The sequence below is a fragment of the Choloepus didactylus genome, chromosome 1 (genome assembly GCF_015220235.1).
Source record: "Choloepus didactylus isolate mChoDid1 chromosome 1, mChoDid1.pri, whole genome shotgun sequence".
Classification (NCBI taxonomy): domain Eukaryota; kingdom Metazoa; phylum Chordata; class Mammalia; order Pilosa; family Megalonychidae; genus Choloepus; species Choloepus didactylus.
This window is the reverse complement of record NC_051307.1, coordinates 37,759,774-37,783,826: the sequence shown is the minus strand read 5'-3', so window position 1 is coordinate 37,783,826 and position 24,053 is coordinate 37,759,774. Positions and strand designations below refer to the sequence as shown.

The 24,053-nt window shown below is 36.2% G+C and overlaps 1 protein-coding gene across 1 annotated transcript in view; it reads right to left on the bottom strand.

The window, feature by feature from the left end:
* Nucleotides 1–9,839: 9,839 nt before the first annotated feature.
* Nucleotides 9,840–24,053, bottom strand: part of SAMSN1 (SAM domain, SH3 domain and nuclear localization signals 1) — a 52,914-nt gene continuing 38,700 nt past the window's right edge. The window contains exons 6-8 of the mRNA XM_037833524.1: nucleotides 23,352–23,558; nucleotides 21,127–21,277; nucleotides 9,840–10,715 (exon numbers count right to left, since the gene is read on the bottom strand). Of these exons, the coding sequence (XP_037689452.1) occupies nucleotides 10,513–10,715; nucleotides 21,127–21,277; nucleotides 23,352–23,558 (561 nt within the window). The 3' untranslated portion in view covers nucleotides 9,840–10,512. The remainder of the gene's footprint in view (nucleotides 10,716–21,126; nucleotides 21,278–23,351; nucleotides 23,559–24,053) is intronic.

Genomic DNA, 24,053 nt, shown 5'->3' with positions numbered 1-24,053 from the left:
TACCATGCTGTTTTGGCAACTGTGGCTTTATAATAAGCTTCAAAGTCAGGGAGTGTAAGTCCTCCCACTTCGTTTTTCTTTTTTAGAGTGTCTTTAGCAATTCGAGGCATCTTCCCTTTCCAAATAAATTTGATAACTAGCTTTTCCAAGTCTGCAAAGTAGGTTGTTGGAATTTTGATTGGGATTGCATTGAATCTGTAGATGAGTTTGGGTAGAATTGACATCTTAATGACATTTAGCCTTCCTATCCATGAACATGGAATATTTTTCCATCTTTTAAGGTCCCCTTCTATTTCTTTTAGTAGAGTTATGTAGTTTTCTTTGTATAGGTCTTTTACATCTTTGGTTAAGTTTATTCCTAGGTACTTGATTTTTTAGTTGCTATTGAAAATGGTATCTTTTTCTTGAGTGTCTCTTCAGTTTGTTCATTTCTAGCATATAGAAACATTACTGACTTATGTGCATTAATCTTGTATCCCGCTACTTTGCTAAATTTGTTTATTAGCTCTAGTAGGTGTATCGTTGATTTCTCAGGGTTTTCTAGATATAAGATCATATCATCTGCAAACAATGACAGTTTTACTTCTTCTTTTCCAATTTGGATGCCTTTTATTTCTTTGTCTTGCCGGATTGCCCTGGCTAGCACTTCCAGCACAATGTTGAATAACAGTGGTGACAGCGGGCATCCTTGTCTTGTTCCTGATCTTAGAGGGAAGGCTTTCAGTCTCTCACCATTGAGTACTATGCTGGCTGTGGGTTTTTCATATATGCTCTTTATCATGTTGAGGAAGTTTCCTTCAATTCCTACCTTTTGAAGTGTTTTTATCAAAAACGGATGTTGGATTTTGTCAAATGCTTTTTCAGCATCTATTGAGATGATCAATTGATTTTTCCCTTTCGAGTTTTTAATGTGTTGTAATACATTGATTGTTTTTCTTATGTTGAACCATCCTTGCATGCCTGGAATGAACCCCACTTGGTCATGGTGTATGATTTTTTTAATGTGTCTTTGGATTCGATTTGCAAGTATTTTGTTGAGGATTTTTGCATCTATATTCATTAGGGAGATTGGCCGGTAGTTTTCCTTTTTTGTAGCATCTTTGCCTGGTTTTGGTATTAGATTGATGTTAGCTTCATAAAATGAGTTAGGTAGTGTTCCATTTTTTTCAATGTTTTGAAAGAGTTTGAGTAAGATTGGTGTCAGTTCTTTCTGGAAAGTTTGGTAGAATTCCCCTGTGAAGCCATCTGGCCCTGGGCATTTATTTGTGGGAAGATTTTTGATGACTGATTGGATCTCTTTGCTTGTGATGGGTTGGTTGAGGTCTTCTATTTCTTCTCTGGTCAGTCTAGGTTGTTCATATGTTTCCAGGAAATTGTCCATTTCTTCTACATTATCCAGTTTGTTGCCATACAGTTGTTCATAATATCCTCTTATAATTTTTTTAATTTCTTCAGGATCTGCAGTTATGTCACCTTTTTCATTCATTATTTTGTTTATATGGGTCTTCTCTCTTTTTGATTTTGTCAGTCTAGCTAGGGGCTTGTCAATCTTGTTGATCTTCTCAAAGAACCAACTTTTGGTGATATTTATCCTTTCTATTGTTTTTTTGTTCTCTATGTCATTTATTTCTGCTTTAATCCTTGTTATTTCTTTTCTTGTACTTGGTTTAGGATTGGTTTGCTGTTCATTTTCTAGCTTCTTCAGTTGATCCATTAGTTCTTTGATTTTGGCTCTTTCTTCCTTTTTAATATATGCGTTTAGTGCTATAAATTTCCCCCTTAGCACTGCTTTTGCTGCATCCCATAGGTTTTGGTATGTTGTGTTCTCATTTTCATTCGTCTCTATATATTTAGCAATTTCTCTTGCTATTTCTTCTTTAACCCACTGATTGTTTAGGAGTGTGTTGTTTAACCTCCAGGTATTTGTGAATTTTCTAAGTCTCTGATGGTTATTGACTTCTAATTGTATTCCATTGTGGTCAGAGAATGTGCTTTGAATAATTTCAATCTTTTTAAATTTATTGAGGCTTGTTTTATGTCCCAGCATATGATCTATTCTGGAGAAAGTTCCGTGAGCACTAGAAAAGTATGTGTATCCTGGTGATTTGGGATGTAATGTCCTGTAGATGTCTGTTAAATCTAATTCATTTATCAGATTGTTTAGGTTTTCAATTTCCTTATTGGTCTTCTGTCTGGTTGATCTATCTATAGGAGAGAGTGATGTGTTGAAGTCTCCCACAATTATTGTGGAAACATCAATTGCTTCCTTTAGTTTTGCCAATGTTTCTCTCATGTATTTTGTGGCACCTTGATTGGGTGCATAGACATTTACGATTGTTATTTCTTCTTGCTGAATTGCCCCTTTTATTAGTATGTAGTGGCCTTCTTTGTCTCTCAAAACATCCCTGCATTTGAAGTCTATTTTATCTGAGATTAATATTGCTACACCTGCTTTCTTTTGGCTGTAGCTTGCATGAAATATTTTTTTCCATCCTTTCACTTTCAGTTTCTTTGTGTCCCTGTGTCTAAGATGAGTCTCTTGTATGCAACATATTGATGGTTCATTTTTTTTGATCCATTCTGCGAATCTATATCTTTTAATTGGGGAGTTTAATCCATTTACATTCAACGTTAAAACCGTGAAGGCATTTCTTGAATCGGCCATCTTATCCTTTGGATTATGTTTGCCATATTTTTCCCTCTCTCTATTAATATCCTTTATTGTACCCATACCGAATCTCTTTAGTACTGAACCTTTCTCCAAGTCTCTCTGTCCTGTCTTTGTTTCTCTGTCTGTAGGGCTCCCTTTAGTATCTCCAGTAGGGCAGGTCTCTTGTTAGCAAATTCTCTCAGCATTTCTTTGTCTGTGAAAAATTTAAGCTCTCCCTCAAATTTGAAGGAGAGCTTTGCTGGATAAAGTATTCTTGGCTGGAAATTCCTCTCACTCAGAATTTTAAATATATCGTGCCACTGCCTTCTCGCCTCCATGGTGGCTGCTGAGTAGTCACTACTTAGTCTTATGCTGTTTCCTTTGTATGTGGTGAATTGCTTTTCTCTTGCTGCTTTCAGAACTTGCTCCTTCTCTTCTATGTTTGACAGTGTGATCAGTATATGTCTCGGAGTGGGTTTTTTTTGGATTTATTCTATTTGGAGTTCGCTGAGCATTTATGATTTGTGTATTTATGTTGTTTAGAAGATTTGGGAAGTTTTCCCCAACAATTTCTTTGAATACTCTTCCTAGACCTTTACCCTTTTCTTCCCCTTCTGGGACACCAATGAGTCTTATATTCGGACGTTTCATATTATCTATCATATCCCTGAGGTCCATTTCGAGTTTTTCAATTTGTTTCCCCATTCTTTCTTTTATGCTTTCATTTTCCATTCTGTCATCTTCCAGGTCACTGATTCGTTGTTCAACTTCCTCTAGTCTTGTACTATGAGTGTCCAGAATCTTTTTAATTTGGTCAACAGTTTCTTTAATTTCCATAAGATCATCCATTTTTTTATTTAGTCTTGCAATGTCTTCTTTATGCTCTTCTAGGGTCTTCTTGATTTCCTTCATATCCCGTACTAGGGTCTCATTGTTCATCTTTAGTTCTTTGAGTAGCTGCTCTAGGTGTGTCTCTTCTGGTCTTTTGATTTGGGTGCTTGGGCTTGGGTTATCCATATCGTCTGGTTTTTTTCATATGCTTTATAATTTTCTGTTGTTTTTGGCCTCGTGGCATTTGCTGACCTTGATAGGGTTCTTTTAGGGTTTGTAGACCAGTTGAAGTCCTTATCTCTAGTTTATCAGATCTACAGCTTCGTGGAGTACACTTTCTCTAACTAACCAGCAGGTGGCGTCCACGAGCCACCTGTTCTCCACAAGCCAGATCTCCCCTGCTTAGCCTTTTTGGTGAGTGGGGGAGTGAGTCTTGTGGGGCCCAATTGGTGTCCCAAGCTTGCGTGTGTAGTTGGTGTTGCCTGCCCTGTATGTGGGGCGTGTTTCTGGGCAGTCGGGGAGGGGGGGTGGCCCTAACAATCAAATCTCCCTGATGATCCTAGAGTTTTAAAGCTACTGCAATAGTCTAATCCTTCAGTTCAGTCCTGCCACAGTTTGTCTCTGCCACTGACCCACAAGTCTTTGGTATTGGCGTATGGCTCCTGAGACTTGCAAGTGGGCCCCTCTTCCAGGCTGTGCACCCCAGGTCCTCTGTTGAGGGATGACTGTGCTATGTCACAGGTGAGTGCCGTCCCCCCAGGGCAGTTCTGGGCTGCTGGGCTGTGTTGGGAGGCTCCCAGTCTGCTCAAATGATGGCTGAATGGGGCTCTGTTAATTCACACTGCTCCCCCTTCCCAGCTCTGGGACATTCAGCTGAGGTTGCAGGGAAGGCTAATGTCCATGCCCAGTTTTGTGGTGTGTGCCTGTTATTTGAAGCACTTCCGTCACACTGGGTTGTCTGGGGCAGCTCTGGGCTATGGGGCTGGCGATGGGCAGGAGTGTTTCCTGTCCACCAGGATGGTGGCTGTGAGCGGACACCCCCCTTTTCTTGGGAAGTTGTGTTGTTTAGTGAATTTTCTCAGCCACTGGATTATTGCCTTTTGTCTCAGAGCTCTCTTAGTTCTGCTCTTGACTTGAGGTGCCCAAATTTCAATTCTTTGAAGCTTTCTGTATTGAGCTACTTAGAGTAATTGTTTTAGAAAAAGCAAAAAGGATTTAAAAAAAAAAAAAAAAAAAAAAACGGCCCTCCTCAGAGATCTAATGGGTTATTGAAATGCTAATAGACAAAGCAACCAGGGCCATTAAGGAAAAGTGCCCAGGGCAGAGAGATCAGCCTTGCTTCGGGATTTGCATATGCGCCTCAAGGCCTGATCTCCGCCCTTCCCCTTTCTGTGTTCACCAGAACTCCAAAAATCCTCTGCTTTTATTTTGGAGTTTTTCGTGTTGTTTTTTTTCTATGCCTGTCTCCTCTCTGCTGGGCTGGCTGCTCTCAGAGTCTCTGGTGTCTGGCCTCAGTCTATCTATGGTTGGAGTTTGAATCAGTAGAATGAGTTTCCGATAAGAGCAGCCACTGCAATTCTCCCTTCTCCTTCCTGGAGCTGACAGCCCCTCCTCCCCCGGGACTGAGCCTGGCAGGGAGGGGCGCGGGTCCCCTGGCCGCAAAAACTTACAGATTTCGCTGATCTCAGCAGTTCCACGTTTTCATGAGTGTTGTATGAAGTATGCCCAAAGACAGATTGCTCTGTGGTGTCCAGTCCACGCAGTTCCTGGCTTTTTACCTACTTTCCTGGAGGAGTAACTAAAACATACAGCTCACCAGTCTGCCATCTTGCCCCGCCTCCTCCAATAATGTCATTTTTAAGATTCTGTCCTCATGGCTTCTTAATTTGTAATATACATCACACAGACATACTGATACTCTGTTTCAATTCAAATATAAGAAGTTTACATGATGAAGAAGAAGGGATGATGAAAAGTTCATATCACATTTCCTGGTAACCTCTTAGCCTTTCTCTGTGCTTTGGTTTCCCATGGCAGGTGATTTGTCCATAAGTTTCATTAATATGTAAATGTCTACATTTAGGATGCCTTCCTGAAGGGTTCCCTTTGGCCTATGGAACAGTCAACTGTGACTCCATGATTTTGAGAGACAAAGGCCCAGTGGAACAGTAATAGCAGTAATAACCGCAAATATTTATTCATTAATTCATTGATGTAGGCATTCACTTATACCTTTAATCATTTTTGCAAAAACCATTGCCGCTATTATTTGCCACTTGTGAGGAATCAATGCTAAATACAGTATAGCCTCTTCCTAAACTGGTCAGGAATAAACAAAGAAATATTCTGTTATGATGAAATGGTCATTTATCTGAGAAGTTCTGTTAAACATGCTAGTTTTCATTTCTTATGGACAACATAGGTTTCCTTGCCCTCAGATGGTTTGCATCTTAAGGATTTTGAATTCCTACAAGTCTGTACCTGAATTAGGGTAGCATGTCACATATGTTCAAGCATCAGTGGGTAAAACTGAATTAGTGGATATAATAATGAAAGTGGTTTTTATGCATAGTGTTGAGTGCTTTGCACACATTTAATTGACACTGTAATATGAATTATGAGTACTAATATTATTTACATTTTGTAGATAAAGAAACCAAAGCTTAGAGGACACATGACTTGCCAAGGTCACACAGTTTTCAAATCCAGATGGTTCAACTCTAAGACCTTTAGTCTGTGAGCTGAGGTCAGCTCTGAGTATGATCAGATGTACTCCATGGTAGAATTTGAGGTAACACAAAATGAGCGGTTCCTTTATCTCACTTTCATAGCCAAAAACCCTGGTCAAATTTAGAAACTGCTGTTCTTTTATGTATATTTATTCTCGTCATTTTGCTCTCAACCTTTACATAATTTTAGCATGACTTCCCACTTTATGAGAGAGTACTCAAAGTCTGCATGCTGATTAGTTATACAATTTTCTTTGTTAGTGGAGGAGGGAGGTGGAAGTGCGTGTGTGTGGGTGAGTGGGGGGGTGATGGAGAATCTAAAATTTCTTCATATTATTTTTCTCAGAACTTCTGCTTGTAACGGAAGTTTCTCAACATGAAATGTCATCAATTTGGCCTCACTCAGGAAGTTGCAAGGTGCTTGACTGTAACCTCAATGTATTGAATGTTGTCTAAAACCTGATAGTCTTCAGCTGCCTCTCATTTTAGAGGTTTTTAAAGTTATTTCATTTCTTAACTATCTCCCTTGGCAAATCCTTCTGATAAAATACTTTGGGGTGAAAATATATTCATGAGTTTATCAGCTGTAGAATGGAGGGTAACCAGAATTAAAATGATCCTTTTTTAATATTATCATAAAAGTGTTTTGAGGATTCCATCCACCTAGAATAAAATTTCCTTAACCTTGCATACTGTCATGACTTACTTGGATTTCCAAATGTAGGAAATGCCTATGATCAGAATAATCATTTTGTTCCAGAAAGATTTTACTATTCCGTGTATACTGAAATACTCAGCTGATTCCAACGGGGAAGGTGTGGCATGATTCTAATGTAGATTATCCCATCCAAAGGGCCTTTATTGGCATAGTCTTGGGCAGCATAAATGTTCCATGTCTAAATACTGTTGTGTGAATTAATAAAGGGAATAATACTGGGAATCTTAGCTTGTTCCTACTAGGTTTCAACCAAGAAACAGAAAGTCAGTGTGCTCATACTGTAAATATTAAAATGTCAACCCTCTAAACATCCTCACATCTACTCTTAAAAGGCTCAAACTCATGGTCTACCCCCAGCCAAAAGCTACCTCACAACTTGGGTGAACTATTTCTTGCCTTTCCATTCCTGTTTCTCTAGCTTTCCATAGTCAAGACAAAAACCCACCTTCCTTCTGCTGTTCTCCTCTTCACTCCTCCCCACTCCAGGAAAGTGTGGCTACAGTGGCAGGGATCTGGTAGGTACAGAGAAGGCAACAGTACCCACTTAATGTGGAATGTACTTTAGCTGCACATCTGTCCTTTTCAGTGCACTGCTCCGCTTGAACCTTAAGGTATCCACATATCCCTCCCTGCTCCCCTCTTTGTATGAATCCAATCCTGCCTTCTCTGCTTAATCTGCGTCTGTAGCAATTAGACTCGAAAGCATTTCCCTAAATCCTTGATTGGGTACCAGACCTTCATTTTGAAGGGATTGAAGTTGTGGTTGAATATGTTTCTTGGGTGACTGCCACTATTTTACAATCAAGTAGTTCCTTAAATGCTCCCCAACCTACAATTTTCTGGAAACTCCATAAAGAAATGGTCCTTTATTGAACTACTTGAGGCAGAAGGTTGATTAAAGTTTAAAAATTATTGTTAGTGGCTGAGCCATGTTCAGGAAGCTCTAGAAAAAACTACAGTGTTAGCCAGAGCAGTAGTGGGACCTTGATGAAGGCAGAATCTTGAATGGTAAAGACTGAAAGAACTTTTCTTTTGTGGAGAAAAATGAATAGTGGTAGGCATGTGATACATGTATGACCTGGTTAAGGCATACAGAATTAAATATTGTGGGTCTTAAAAAATATCTAGAGATTGACAGTGCAATGTTGTCCTCCAGCATTTGAAATAACACTTTGTGTTCATGATTTTTCCTAAGGTATTACCTTTAATTTGTTTTTTAAAAAACTTAGGGAGCTTTGGGAGGTATTTATCTATAGGTTGAACAGATTGATTTAAATATAAAGATAGAATATAGTATATGGGGATAATCGTTATATTCAATGCACTGCAACAAACATTTCCTAGATGCCTACTCTGTGCCGGGTATTATGATAAGCATCAGGGATTTATAAAGATAAAATAATCTCAGTCATGAATAGGTTACAGACTTGTAGATGGGCAATAGTCATATTAAAGTTGAAGTATAATATGATAAGTTCTATAACCAACAGAGATACTTGTAAGTTGCTGTGGAAGCACACAGAAGAGAGCACCAAAGGGAGTCATGGAAGGCTTCATAGTGCAGCCAATCTTTGTCCTGAGTCTTAAGAGGGAGAGCAGTGGGAGAATGCTGGATGTAGAAAACAGCAGGAGCTGTTTTTGAAAATAAACTGCATTTGAAAAGCCACAGAGGGTACAATGAATGAATTCAGGAAACGGCATGTTGATTATTAAGACTGGAAGAGTTCAGAGTTGAGAGGTGGTAGAGGAAAGAAACAACTCATAAAGCAGGTTAAAAAGTGATTTGGAAGGACCATATACACCCTGGAAGAAAGGTTAAATACTATTCTAAAAACAAAGAGGAGCCATCCAAAAAATTTTAAGCAGGGAAGTACATGATTTGATTTGCAAGTTAGGAAGATTTTTCTGTAGGCTGTGTGGAGGATGGAATAGAAGGTAGGGCGCTAGGAGAACAGAGATTAGTTGGGAAGCAACTATCACATGAGATCATGAATTTCTAAAATAAGAGAGCAACCATGGGAATGGAAAGTCATAAATATGAAAGCTTCTCTAGAGGTAGAATCCACAGGGCCTGGTTACGTATTGAATCTGTATGAGGAGGACAGACATGAGTTGAAGTGTGAAATAATTTTCTGCTTTGGATGACTGACTGTGTGGTGGATCATTAAAAGAGAGAGGTTTGGAATAAGAGGAGAAAAAATTTGGAGAGAAAATCAAGGATTTGGGGATGTTGAGTTGAACCTTCCTTGGAGTATCTGTGTCTAGGAGGTTATATACCACAGATCTGGGTTCAGGAGACAGGTTGTGGCTGGGGTAATCAATTTGGGAATCACTAATATAAAAACGATATGAGGACTGAGTATAAAACCTTGTCAGATATGAGATATTTTCTCTAAAGTAATATTAAAGTACCCATCTTAGTTTTCCAGCTGCTAAAAGAAATATTATACAACGGTTGGCTTAAACAATTGGAATTATATAGGCTGATAGTTTTGAGGCTAGGAGAAGTCCAAAACTGAGAAATTTGCAAGGTGATACTTTCTCCCTGAAGACTATGGCATTCTGGCTCTGGCTGCCATTGATCCTTGGTCCTAGGCTTTTCTGTCATGTGGTGATGCACATGGTGGCATCTTCTTTCTCTTTCAGGCTCCTTCAACTTCCAGCCTCTGGCTACTCCCTGTGGCTTCTCCTTCCATGTCCAATTTCATTTGCTTATGAGAACTTCAGCCATATTGGATTGAGGCCCACCCTCATTCTGTTTGGGCACACCTTAATTAATAATATCTTTGAATGTCCTATTTCCAAATGGGTTCACACCCACAGGACCAGGGATTAGAAGCTGAACATGCCTTTTGTGGGGAACATGATTCAATCCCCAAGAGTACCTTAAATGACACTAGTCTGGAAAATATAATATGAACATAGTTCTTTTTATTATTAAAATCAGGGCATTTCAGAGTGAGAAATATTTACAGTTAAAGACAAAACATCTGTACAACTAACACAATTAGTTTCACTATATCAGGATTGACAATAGACTGTTATACCAGATGACAGATTGAAGAAATCATCAAAAATAATTATTAAAACTCCTTGATGGATCAGGATAAAATGTCTCCAATATTAACTCCTGCTTTCCCATACAGTAAACAAAAAAATGAATGTAGATGCTGCTTGGAAAAAAGTTGGCCAGATAGTAACATATATGCTCTGTTACTATTTATTCAAAAATATACACACATTCAAAACCAGGAGGTATAAAAAGGAAGGGTTTTTTTTTTTTGTAAATTTATCATTTTTCACTTATAAAATAAAGTCAATGTCACACATACCAGAGACTTACACTATACCTTTTCTAATACAAGAAAATGAAATATTAACAATTAGCACTTAAAATAATAAATATACATGTTATTTACAATAGTTGGAAATGTCGTTATGAACTTTTATGTACATCATTCAGACTAAAACATTTTAACTTTAGATTGCATTTAGAAATATTTTTTCTTTCTTTCCTATTTGATCTTTTAGGTCAAGAAGAGTTGAAATGGAAAGGAGCTATAGATTTCTAGTTGAGAATGTGTTTAGTCACTTGGATCTGTGATAGTAATCTTCTGTACCATGTCAGGCAGATTTTCAGACTCCAGATCTTCTTTGCCATTATCAGAATTTTCTGATGAGATGTAACAACCAGAGTCTCTTGGGCAGTCATCTAACTGTGACTTACTTAAGGAGATATCTGGGCTCAAAGATAGGGGCACAGATTCATTTTCTTGCTCTTGAATAGCTGTAAATGGAAAAGAGGGCAGGAATTAGGCAAAGCCAAGAAAAGTTTTATTTATATATCCAGTCATCTTCAAGCAATATACTATTTTAACTGTTCCAGATTTGACTTCATTACAATAGAAACTTTGGCAAGTAAAAGATATATTTGTTTATTATAAAATAGATATTTACACTCAGATATTCAAGTCACTATTTTATTGGAAGACAAATTCTGCCCTTACTTGCTCACTTGCAGTTTCATGGAATTCATGTGAACTGCCTACATAAGGGAAGATCAATATAGACTCTCATTTTACATTAATAACAAGTTGCCAGAGAAAGTAGGTTGTACCCACAGTGTGCTGGTGCTTAGTCCAAACACTCCTTAAAGTATCATTAGAAAAAGTCATTTGTAGTTCAAATGTACAATCCAACTCAATAGTGAGCTTTGTCTACAATTCGAGAATCATGCTAATGTGGATTAATAAATAATAGGTCACTATGGGCAATAATGTACAGTAGAACTTAGATTACCTGGCATTTAAGTAATAAAACTGTAAATATCTAGAATTTTCCTATTTTCATTAATCAAAAAGATAGACATAGGAAGCCAAGTTGATTTCAGCAAGTAAAACATCAAAACTTCCAGTGAATTTTCCTTATGAATATTTAGTTTGTCTTCTATATCTTCATTTGAAATTTTGAATAACAATCATTTATGGTCAGATTGATAATTCTGTGTCATCAAAGCAGTATTCTAGATTCAGCAAGCAGGGTTTTTTAGGGATGAAATGAAAGGTATTTCCAAAAAACCTAGCAACTTTATAGTTAAGGTCTTAATTCTTTTCAAGAATCCTATAGCATCAGCTTCCTCTTTATCAATGTGAAGTGCTTTTCTAGCTCTTCCCTGACACCAATAGGTGGGGAATTCTTTGCACCATGAGCTGCGTTAGTCAAAGAAGAGATGGATCTCAGACAATTCACCACTGCCTCTCATTTGTGTTGGCACATCTTGCTCTTTTCCCTTCTAGCCTTGGGACTTCCCCAATTTAGATATTTGAATAGCTCCACTATGGTAGAACTGAACAACACATTTCAGGCTGGGTCAAGACTTCTGCTTTCCAAGGTTGTGCATTTTACTGCATTCTAAGTGAGAAGAAAGAAAATCCCAACCCCAAAATCTTTGGAAGAAGGAGACTATATAATTTCCCTCACTAAACTATTATAATGTTAAGTAACTTATCTTTAGGAAATTCTCTCTTTGTCTTGACTACAGATGTCCTGATTATTAAATGCATTTTCTAGCTACAGATACCTTGCCAACATCAGTTTATGGTCCACTGTGTGTCCGCTTGTTTTCCTCAGTTACCAGGGAGAATTAAGTCCTGGTGCCCTAAGGCATCCTTGTAAATAATGAATTAACTTCTCTTCATTGTATCTGGAATAGTACTAGTTATGCCTCATCCTTGGGAGAATTGAGAAGATCGTCCCTCAAATTGTTGTTGTATTTTTTGGTTTAGATGAGCATTACTGGTTTAGAAGGGTTAAAAGAAAATTATAAAAATATTGCTTAGTCTATTCATCTTCAGAATGAATCATAATAGCTCTTTTAACCTTTCCTCAAGGCTTTTATTTGCAAAAATGAAACCACATTTATACCATTTTTCTGAATCATCTTCGCCTTTGCCACAATTTTCTTTAATTGGGCATTCCAATATCAGATATTTAAGTCTATTAATGATATAACTAGTAGTAGGAATAAGGGGCTTTGATTTTAAGGGAAACTATTGTAATTGTCATTTTTAAATTTTACCTACCAGGAGAGCGTTGTCTTTTCATCATAATAAGCTCTAGGTTTGGGAGGATTTAATAACTATCCATTAGTCTTTATGGACCTCAGTTATTCACTTTTGTTTCCAAGCCCTTCTTTTATGAAAAGGCCGCGCTGAAATGGGAACTCATTCTATGAGGAATTGCTTTCTCCCCTGCCTCTCCTTTTCTATCTTCTTGCCATTGGAATGAAACGAGCCAGCTCTGTGTTCCACTTTCCAAGTGTTTCTGGAAAGGGACTTAGGAATTGTCCTTTTGCACACTTCCTGGTACATCAGCAGTAATCATTGTATTTGGAGTATGAAATTGCTAGTCCTAATAGATGTGGGTATAAGACCACATTTCCCCAGATTATATTTGGGCCTCTCACATCAACATAAAATTAAAAGAAGTGAGTTGCTTTCCTTCAGACTAACATCCTAAACAAAACTTGGCATAATAAAAACCATTTGCTCCCCACACCCTGTTCTATTTAGGTTGATTATGAATTGTAGGACTTTTACCAAGATATAAAATTTAGGCTTAAAGAATGCCAATTTCCAAAATTAGCTCTTTAACCTTCACAAGACAAGTACTTAGATGGTGACTTTATCCTCAGTAGCCTCCATACATTCACCTCAAAGGGTACCAAAGTAAAGGAACAATAAATCAGAAACTGACTTTAACAGAATACCACTTCTAATATTAATAATAAAATGTATTTGCTTTTAATTCCACCCGAGAAATGCGAATTCACGTTATTTAAGTTCTAGGAATTGATTTGTTTTAAATACAGGTTATTTATTGTAGGAACCTTTCATCTGCAATTTTTACAGAAAAAGGAAAAGTTTCTCAGTGTGAAAGTTATGCAGCACAGTAATTTACAGAAAAGCAGTAATTTGCTGAATGATTTCCTGGTGAAATGAAAACATGACTATGCCTCCCCAAATGCTTCCCACCAGGCTTGCAATAATTTCAGACAGGTGATCAGCTGGAGCCCCTCAACTGCAACTATAAAAAGAAAAGGCAGGCCATTATGTTATGGAAATGAAAGCTATATAATATTCAATTATTGTATTTGGAGGGTCAGGATATTCCTCCTTCTTGTTTCTTTTCATCCTGACACTGATAACATAGAGATTGGCATAAATTTAGATCCTGTGTTCTGGGTAGTTTTTCCAGAAGAGGTGATGAATTCACACTTTTATGTCCACATTTTCTTACTAAGTCATTCAGTCCCTTCATGTGGCCATGAAACAGAGTAAAGCTAACTGACCTATCCAGAAATTGCAACCATAACCTTTGTCAGTTTTGTATCGTGGTTCAGTAATCTGAGCTAACCAGGCAAGTAATGATCTGGAATAAGAAACAGTTTGCTTCCCAAATTACAAACTTGCCATAGGATATCTGAGTGTATCTTTTTGTACCTAATTGTTTCTAATAATCTATTGAGTTAAAAAGTCAGAATATGTAATTCTATATATTCTGTTATTAAAATTATGTACAAAACATATACCTATAATTCACACATGAAATAAAGTGTTATAATTTTAGATAGATTTCCCATGTATTTCTCAGAATATACAATGTTGGCATATTATTTTAATGAAAAAAGAATTTTAAATGGTATAATTTTTCAATAAAGCCCCCCAGTGGTTTGCAAATATCCCAATAACCATACATTTTCAAATCTGAATATTGGAGAATTATTAGATAACTTAGAAAAAGCTCTTTCATTTCTGCCAGCTAACAACAAGTATAATAGGAAGGCCAGATAGCAGCTCAAAACAGTTCTATATTCTCTGTAATGAAAATAAAATAATCATATTAGGGAAATTTATTTAGGAAATATTTTGTTATTAAAAACTAATTTGAATGTTCAATTATTTTTGCATTTATTTCCTAACCAAATTTTTTAGGAATTATATGAAACCATGGTTCAACATTTTAAGACAGTCATCATATAGACAAAAGTGGTATGGTGATTGAAATAGAAGACAACTAAAATAATTACTCATAAAATAATTATATTGGAGTCATGTCATTTAATTAAGTACAGGCAATCTCAAGTATACTAAAAGTAAAGAAAGCTTTAAAGAAATCAAAGTAGACTGTAATTCTGGGAAAAAAGTTCTCATGGTCTAAGGAGAGAAATCTGCCCAATATGCAGTATATATTAGAAAGTCAAGGATTCAGTTAAAATGAAAGCTACTAATTTTTGCTGCGATTGCCTGGGTTTCTTTACATAAATCTTCTTGATATTGTCTGTCCTATCTTATTTGCCTTAGGTACAAAGTCACTGTTTCTCTGGGTCAAGTACTATAGAATAATGTAACCTAGAGGGCTCAGAAAAATGCTTGGCCAAGAAAGTTCTCAATAAATGATTTTTCCAAAAAAAGGAGACTAATGATTAGGTCATTTAAAGAAATAAGAGCTAAAGAGACCAAATAAGGAATTTTGCATAAGTTCAAAACGGGATACCTCTAGGCTATATAAATCAGCCTCCTCTTTTTCTCTAGCTTAATGCCTTCTCCAAAGTGGAAAAACTAAGGATGCATATCTTAGGATCGATAAAAACCTTAACCTCAAACACTCAAACCAAAACTCTTAGGCCATGGTCTAAGAGTTAGCTATGGCTATGTTGATTTGTGCAGGGGCAGTAATGACTCTGGAGGAATGTTTAATAGATGGTGCAGTATAATTCTCAGTTTTCTCTGATTTCATCTTGAGCCTATCCTTTAGTTACCTGAATACCTAAATTTCTATTTATAGTGAATATTTGGAATTCATTCGATTAGAATTACCAACCCACTTTTTTGATAAACGATAGCAACTACCAAAAAACAGGAATCCCTTATGGACAAACAAGTCACCATTGTTTCTCTGGGGCCATGTCAGAACATGGAGTTGAGATGACTCTCCGTCTCCTTGCGCAATTCTCTTCAGTATCGTAACATTGTAGTCTACTCTTCAACAAGATGTGCACTGGGAAAATGAGATTCACTTACAGCCACAGCAATTTCCACTGCCACTGTGCTGGCTGCTCCAAAAGGGCAGAAACATACTCACTCGAGATCACGTAACTCAGCACCAATATGGGCAACACCATCAGGTTGCTACCCAGTCCAATCCAACCACAAACTCTACAGAAGATTTGTTGCAGGATATATTTAACCTCACTTGAGTTGTTGTGGTATTGCACTGACTATTTTGATGACCAAATAAGATTTAAAAGTATCCATATATTGTTTAATTAGAAGAAAACAGTTTCATATTTCCTATAGGTTATATTAATCCTGTTTACTTGATATGGTTAAAATTTAATTTCCAAATATAAAAGTATGTGTATTTTAAACTCTGATAGTTTTTCACAATATTATCCTCCAAAAATGTTGTGCTTATTTACACTCTCATTCACATACATGCACACACAGTCACCAAATGCATAAAATAAATTTTGAGAACACATATCAATACCCTCTGTCCTGTTAGAACAACTCGTATGTGTGAGGAGGGATCACAGGGGCCTTTAATTTTTATAATCTGAAAAAAGTGGTTGCTTACAATTTACAAATATGCTTACCCCCTCACTCAACATTTATTCATTTTACAAGCATTTTTAATTCATCTATTGGCTACGAAGTACAACTATAGGGGTTTTGAGCAAGCACTCGATAACGCAGGATTTTGTCTTGTCTGGTGTGCCAATCATTACAAAGCCACGCCTAGTGTACAATCCCAGTGCAATATAAAAACAAGAACAAGAATGCTCTATAAATACAGGAATTAAATGGTCCTCAGTTGACTGAGATGAAAAATCTTTGAACTCTCTTCTCTGTGGATTGTTCTCTGGTAGAAGAAAAATAAATGTTTATATTTCACCTTACTGTTTTGTTTTTTTTTTGTATTATATAGAGCATGGCATCTAGCATAACTAAAACCCTAGGGGGTAAAACAAAGAAATCTGAAGAGATTAAATTGGATAAAGCAAAGCAGCTATGATGAGCAATAGGTATTAAATACATATTTATAAAAACATAAAAATAAAATGCCTTTATATATTGTCTAATTAGTATATATTGACATTAGCATACTTTCCTTAAAAGCTGTACGTTTATTGATTCTAAATTCAAATCATATGGCAAGTTTGTGGGAAACCCCAGGTACACATTTCAGAGTCTAGAGCACCAGGCTATCCTGGCACACTGTCAGGCCAACTGCTGGACTGCTGCTTGGCATGACTACAAATTTCCCCTGCTGGTAGCCTGTGTTCCAGGCTTCTGGCTGTGCCCTGCCATTTGCCCTGAATCATTTTGGGCAGGAAGGCATGCAAGAAGGCACAACTGGGAATGGTTAAGCAATGAGAGGCTGCTGTGACCACAGCTGGTGCCAATGGCCTGGCACACAGCCACCCTCCATTTCACTTGGCATTGCAACCAAAAGTTGCAGGTACCCAAAATATATTGTATATGGATTCTAGTAAAGTTTGCTTATTGTTACTTTTTTTTTTTTTCCAATTTAAAATGTAATTATTCTGGTACTATACAGAAAACGAGATATTTCCATCACTCATTTCCCCCAAGGATGGTAGCAAACATTCTCATAGACACGTTTAAGATGCAGAAAGGGGCTTGTAAACGTGGGAAAAGAGAAACAAGTGCAGAATAAAGAGAATGTATTTACTACAATCAGCAGTTAACTATCTCATTATTCTAAAGAGGCATTTCTGACGATGGCCAAGGCATTTCTGAAGGCTGTGTTTATGGAACAACACCCACACCCCCACACACAGATCTATTCTTTAGTCTCTTTTTTACTTGCTAGGAATATTTACTCAAAGTAAACAAACCGATTTTAATTTCAGACAATAAATAGAGAAAACAAACAGATTCTGTTCTTTTGAGAACTGATGCTCACCCCAGTTTTTCTTCTCCCTCTAACCTCATCCAGATTTACAGTTGAGGAAGCCAGTGACCTAATTCTGCTCCATTCTAATGCAACATGGAAGCAAATTCAGAATATTTCTGTGTTGGTCTTGCCAGATTGCAGAACCCCAAAGTCGTTATCCTCCCCAGACGTAATCCTGTAATTACCTCTAACACCACTTGCCAGCACTTCTATCAGCTTCTTAGAGAAGCACCTTTCCCTCCTGTCAAGCAGTGACCTAAAGAGTTTAATCCAGTTTACGTTTTCAAGGTCAAGGTGGTTAGAATGCTGTCTATTTTAGGCTAAGAGAAAAGTAAAATTGATTGCTCTAAGTCTTAGATTTCTCTTTTTTTATCCTGCCTCATCCCCCATCGTTTTGGTACCTCTAGTTGTATTAAAGGCTCAAATGGGCCTTGTGATCTTTTCTATATTATCTCAAAGTTTCAACTCTTATCTTCAAAACAGGTGTGTGCTCTCCTGAATTTCTGATGAATAATTAGCAAAGCAAAGTTTTCCAAACCCCCAACCTAACAAGCAAGGAGGACCTAAACTAGAAATTCCCCGGCATTCTCCAAACAACTGACATTATTCACTGATGAAAATAAAATGCATAAAATTCTGGGTGATTTGCATACTCCATTCTTCCATAAAAAGCTAACTATTTTTTTAACCATGACTATGACATGCATTTGTGTTTAATAAATGTCTCAGTTTTGTATAACCATATATTCAGGGTCTTTATCATTCAAGGTACATGTAGGTTGTGCATTTAATCTTTAGCATTGTTGTAGAAGACATGATTCACAGAGAAGAGAAGAGATAAAAATAAGCATGCAGCAGCATGGTGCCGAGTCATCAGAACTCACCGTCTTATCAACAAATGGAAGTCATTCTTTATTTCTCAAGCAAAGAAATTTCTTATATGATAAACAGATTTCAGTCAGAATAACCTAACATTCAATATGCATCTTTTTGACATGTATATTCTAATACTACTTTAGACCATTAAGATTAAAATACAAAAAACCTCATGATTGTGTGTTGACAACAAACACTGGTTGAATCTGCATTTTTCCCCCATTTTTCATCTGCCAGAATTTTACTCTATACGTGTGTATGTTTGTATATTACTGGCTATTATTACTGATCAACTTCTGATGAACTTCAAGCACAAATTTCTAAAGTTTTCTAACAATTTGGAGAATTTGTCTATTTTATATCCAACATTGAAGGTCACTTCAAACTTTGAAGGTATTTTGTTTTATTTTCAGAGACCAAGGGATAGCAAAACATGCTTCCAGGAGATTTAGGAGACTGGATTATAAATATGTGACCTTGGGAAAGGTCAACCACTTAGCTACTCTGGTTTTACTTTCCCCATTTCCCCATGATGCTTTGTAAAATGACATCCAGCTCAAATAATATATGATCTATAAAACATTATTCTTTTCTTAACACAGCAAATGAATGGGTAATGACAGAGATGGAAAGAAGAGATTCAGTGGTCACAGGCATTTGGCACTGGGTTGGCTCTTCCCTCTGGGGGGTCCCTGTTGTCCACCATGGTGCCATGTAACGCCCTGCTCTCAAGCCCCTTTTATTAATCTGTTGCAAGGCGGCCACGATAGCTTCCCACCTTTCAGGGAGTCATACTGCTGTGAATTTTCTGTTCTCACTTAAACATTAACTTCTACTTTCTGGGATGGAAAACTGAAGTGAAGCCCTTGAGAAAATTGACAAAGTAGCAGTCAAAATTTGCTCAAAAAGCAATTCAAAAATTGAATGTTTATTTTGTTCTGATATTTACCAGTTTGCACAAATGCACGTGTATAGCAGGGGGACTTTGATTAAACCCCACTCTGCCAATCTAACTAGGTGACATCTTTGAAATTCATCTTTTTAATATTTCTTCATCCATAAACTAGGCAAGATACACATGTTTGGTTATTATAGAAGCAATTATTTTAAAGTGTTCAAAAATGCTCACTCTTCTCCCTAAGTCAACTTCAGTTTCAAATTATTTTGGAGAGTATAGGCAATGACACTGAACATTATTGACTGAAAGGCCACAGAATCTACTTCCTAATCAAACATTATTTAGTGAGGAGCCATGCCTTGAAATGACAAGATGTGAAGGAAACTGCCTCATTTACCTGAAAAATATTGTTATGTCAGTCTACACTGATCAGTTTTTTTTTTTTTCTTGTTTGTTGAGTAAATTGGCTACTTTAAGTTTGGCCTTTGTCTGCCTCTGTGATTCCACCGCCCTCTCTTTTTCATCTTCCTGCTCCCACAACTTTGAAGAATGCACGTAAAAAGTTCGGCCTAAAAGATGAAATCAGTTCTGCTTTTGTCAAATTAGTCATGCATGTGGAAGCTCTTTGAAAAGGATGAAAACAGCAAGTAAGAATGCAAGACAGCAAGTCTTGTTGCAAGACAGCAGACAAATGCAAGAAGTCAGTAAGAAGAATAAAAGACAGCAAGTAAGAATAAAGCAAGACAGTTTCTAAGACAGACTATTCATTCCCACTAGATAAAGGGCCGCTGTATAATAAATATGTAGTGTGTATCTATGTCCATTTTGTGGGATTTATGAGAGAGGGTATAGGAAAGCCCATGAAGGGACAGTCAAAACATGTGTATACTATCATCATCACTCTCTGTCTGGGCTGTTACTTGCAATAACTGGAATTATAACATAGTGGCATTGTATCACAAACACTGGGTTGGCATCTTAGCTTGACAGTTCGCTAGATGTGAGAGCTTGGACAAGTTACTTATCTTCTGGATTTCTTATCATGAAAATGGGAACAGTAATTTCTACCTCACAGATCTGTGGTGAGCATTAAACAAAATAATAAATGTAAAGTACCTGGCCTAGTTTCATTCATGGAATGTGTTCAAAAGAGACAGTTCTTAAAATTAGTTTTGAAAGAGGAGGTTGTATTAGATGATCTAAGGTAGTGTGGGGTTTTTTTTTTTCAGTTTTAAAATTACCCCCCTCCTTTTGTTTTCTTATGAAATACTCCTTTCAGAATTTGGCATGCTCTGAGCTCAGGATTTTGGGGCCTGACCAGATTTAGTAAGGAGAGTGTTTTGGATTGGCAAGTGTAAAAATAAAAGCCATCCTACCTTCACAAACCCGCTTTGCGTAGCCAGTGTCCTGCCACCAGTACATCCGTACATATTATTCCATCTTCAATTTATACTTACATCTCAGATAATAAAACTGAGTGCTGAATATTTTTACAAGCTATTATAACATTTTTGAAAGAATACTATAAAAACATACAAGATGTGACTGTATGGTAATGAGATGAATTTTCCTGTGTGGAGTGAAAGCTCATTAGCTTAGAGCCATGCTCTGTGTTGTTCTACAGAAGCCATGTATGACATTACTCACTAATGGCTCATTCTGTCATTAAATACTTGTCTCTGACTCCCTGAGTCTATGGGAATGCAGGTGTCCATTTGTGTGTAAATTAATAGTGCTGCAGAATTGAAATGAGGTACCTAGAAGAGTCCTTTGATTTCCTAAGATTCCAGTAAGGTAAAAAATTATAATTATAAATTGGTCAGAGATATTTATGAGAAACAATGGTTTATACAATTCACAGTAAATAAACAGGGCTTTGTTTTTACTGGTTACATTGAATTGTGGTTTTCATCTAGGATGAAAAATAGGTGTGCACACTTACTTTCTTCATCAAGGAGATTCTCAGCAGCTGATAGTAACCTCTTCCTGTCTTCTGGGTTTTCAATGTTTAGTTCAATGAGATGACTCTCCTTTATATCCTTTAAATCTTCTAGGGTCTCATAGCCATTGAGCAAGAGTGTTGAAGTGTATTCCTGTAGGGGAGAAAAATATATAAAATGTAAGCTCATTAGATTCAAATATTTTATTTTTAGTTGTATTCAGATAAAGTGTAGAAATGTATATATAAACTAAAGGTGCCAATACAACATTTGCGTAACATTATGTTACTTGCAGTAGTTTTCATGAATGAACTCTGAGACAATTTTTAAAAGAGTATGTTGTATAATCCTCACCTTCTGGAAGGACAAATGTAAAGAAGAAATAATTACCATTAGCTATACAATGCTAAATCATGGATCAGTTAAATGGCAGGATCATTCATCCCATTTGGCACTTTTTTAGTTTTCAACAAGCTAAATTGACAAACTAGTGTTTCCTTAAGTTCTATCAACACAATGCCTCTGTATAATAGAGTGTATTATAGTAGTATTTCTGAATCTCCATCTCTTCTTGTTTGATTATAAAAATACCTACTCATTAACTTCTTGGGGTAGGTTAAAAATGAGTTAGAAACAGACACAAATCTATATAAAAAATGTATTTAACATTTTGGTGGAAAGGCATTATATAAGCCTAAGCAATTCAAGACTTTCTACTTAATTAAAAATTTTTATTAAGCATAAAAGCACTGTGGTTGAGGAAATTATTGTTTCCTTTTCTGAGCATGTATTTTTTTCCAACATTTATATTAATACATATTTGTTTAAAATTCGTGAGCTCTGATATCAAAGTCCGTATGTTGTTTATGTAATCTCTGTTCTAATAGAATAAAACTGTTAAGTTGAAAGCTTTGTCAACTTCCTTCAAAATTTCTCCCATTTTACTTGATTATAATTTCAATATCCTTATTTTTGTCACTAAAATTGAATAAGGGGAAGTCTAAAGTTTTAAGTAATTGGGAAGAACTTATCATCATTCTTTTTTTATCAGAAAAAGAGGAGAAAAACTGGCAATTAAGAAATATATCTCGAAACACTGAATTGGAAGAGAGAAAACCAAAATTCTCATTCTGACATAACCATCTAATGGTGAGTTCTTGGATAAGTCACTTAACTCCCTTAGGCTTTACTTTTTCCACATGTCGCAGAACAAAGTACAGAGGCATGTTTCAAACTTCTCCTTCCTCCAAGGAATACCCTATTTGGGGGCAAACGGAAGTAGGACTCGAAGGCTTAGGTACAGAAATGTAACTAGATAATTCACAAAAACTGTTAAAGGAAGCTTAATTGGCTAATGCCTTGATACATTTTGAAAATTAAAGTACTGCTGGGCTAATTTTAGAAATGGATTGCAAAACAGTAAATTGAGTGAGGCTAGGTGTAATACATGTGCAACCATTTAGCAAGGTAGATTTTTTTTTTTTAAATTGCTAATACAACAAGGAGAAAATAATTGAATTGCAAATATAGATAGCACAGTTTCTTTAGCACAGTCCTTTTGGGTCCTAATGATCACTGTTTCCCATGAAATTACCTTTGAAAATGATTATATTTAATTTTTTTTACTTGATTTTGATTTTTGTTCTATAGAAAATGCTATTTTCTTTTCATTTTTCCTTTTCCTTTTCTAGACTTTTGCCTTTACTTTTCATGCTGTATCATTCTTATTTATGTCTTTTTTCTGGGTCTTTTATTCTTTTAGGTATTTTTCATTTTTCATTGAACTTTCTCAACATTAATATCACTTCTAAGTACCATTAGGGTTTAGTCTGAGGAATGTTGTATCAAGAACTGTCCTTGCATAATAAAATTAATAAAATAGAAATATGAACTGTTCTTAGAAAACACATTTTCCTTTGCTGTAAGTCTTGTATTTTTTTAACAACAGTATACAAACACTGAATTAAGTGAGAACTCAAACTTTAATTCAAATTATTTAACTGCACAAGACATCTTTGCTGTCATGAGTTAGCATTCTTATGACTCTATAATAATTAAGAAATTAAAAAAAAAAACTAAAAGAAATATTAGTGGTGCTTGGAGACTGCCATAGTCACTGGAGATAAGGTACAATCTCCATTTTAATTAAACAAGTGCTCATAGATCCATTCTTCTCAATTATTCTATCCATATGCAACCAAAACCCAATGATCATAGGTTTGCTAACCTGAAGGTGAATTCTCTCTAAGAACTCCTTCAGAGTCTTGGGTTTTTCCTTCTTACTTCCTCGGTGTGCCCTTATTTTCTTTGGGATAGCTTCTTCTTCTGAGATGACATCCACATAAATAAATTTGAAGTTTCCCACCTTATTGTTCAACATTCCTGTCCACATTCCCATTGGTGTTTTGCAGATAATGTCTATGATGTCTCCTTTCTAAGGACAAAGAAATATATAAATCAGATTTCAAAGAACTCTGGTGCTGTGACAACTGCTAGAAAGAATGGAATCATAGAAAATTAGAATAATGGGAGGATTATATAAAGAAGTAAATAGGAGTAAAAGAAATAAATCTAGTTAAAATTGCCTCAAGAAGTGCAAGGATATAATTTACTAGAAAATAATGAAAAATAATTCAATATGCTTGAAGAAAAGCTCCTACAAGCAGTTGATGACATATTTGCTTTTATCTTCATATCACCTTATATTTGTAAACCGCTATGTGGTTAACAAAGTACTATGTAGTTTTCAAAACCCTATGTAGTTTGCACATACTGACTCATTTTATGCTCACAAAAAACCTGAGTTACATATATGAGGTTTCATTGTTATTACTTAAAATATTACAGAAAAAGAAATATGGATGTTAAATGTCTTCCCAAGGGCTTATAGGAAGTTAAAATAATGAAAATTTTCAGAATTCATCAAATA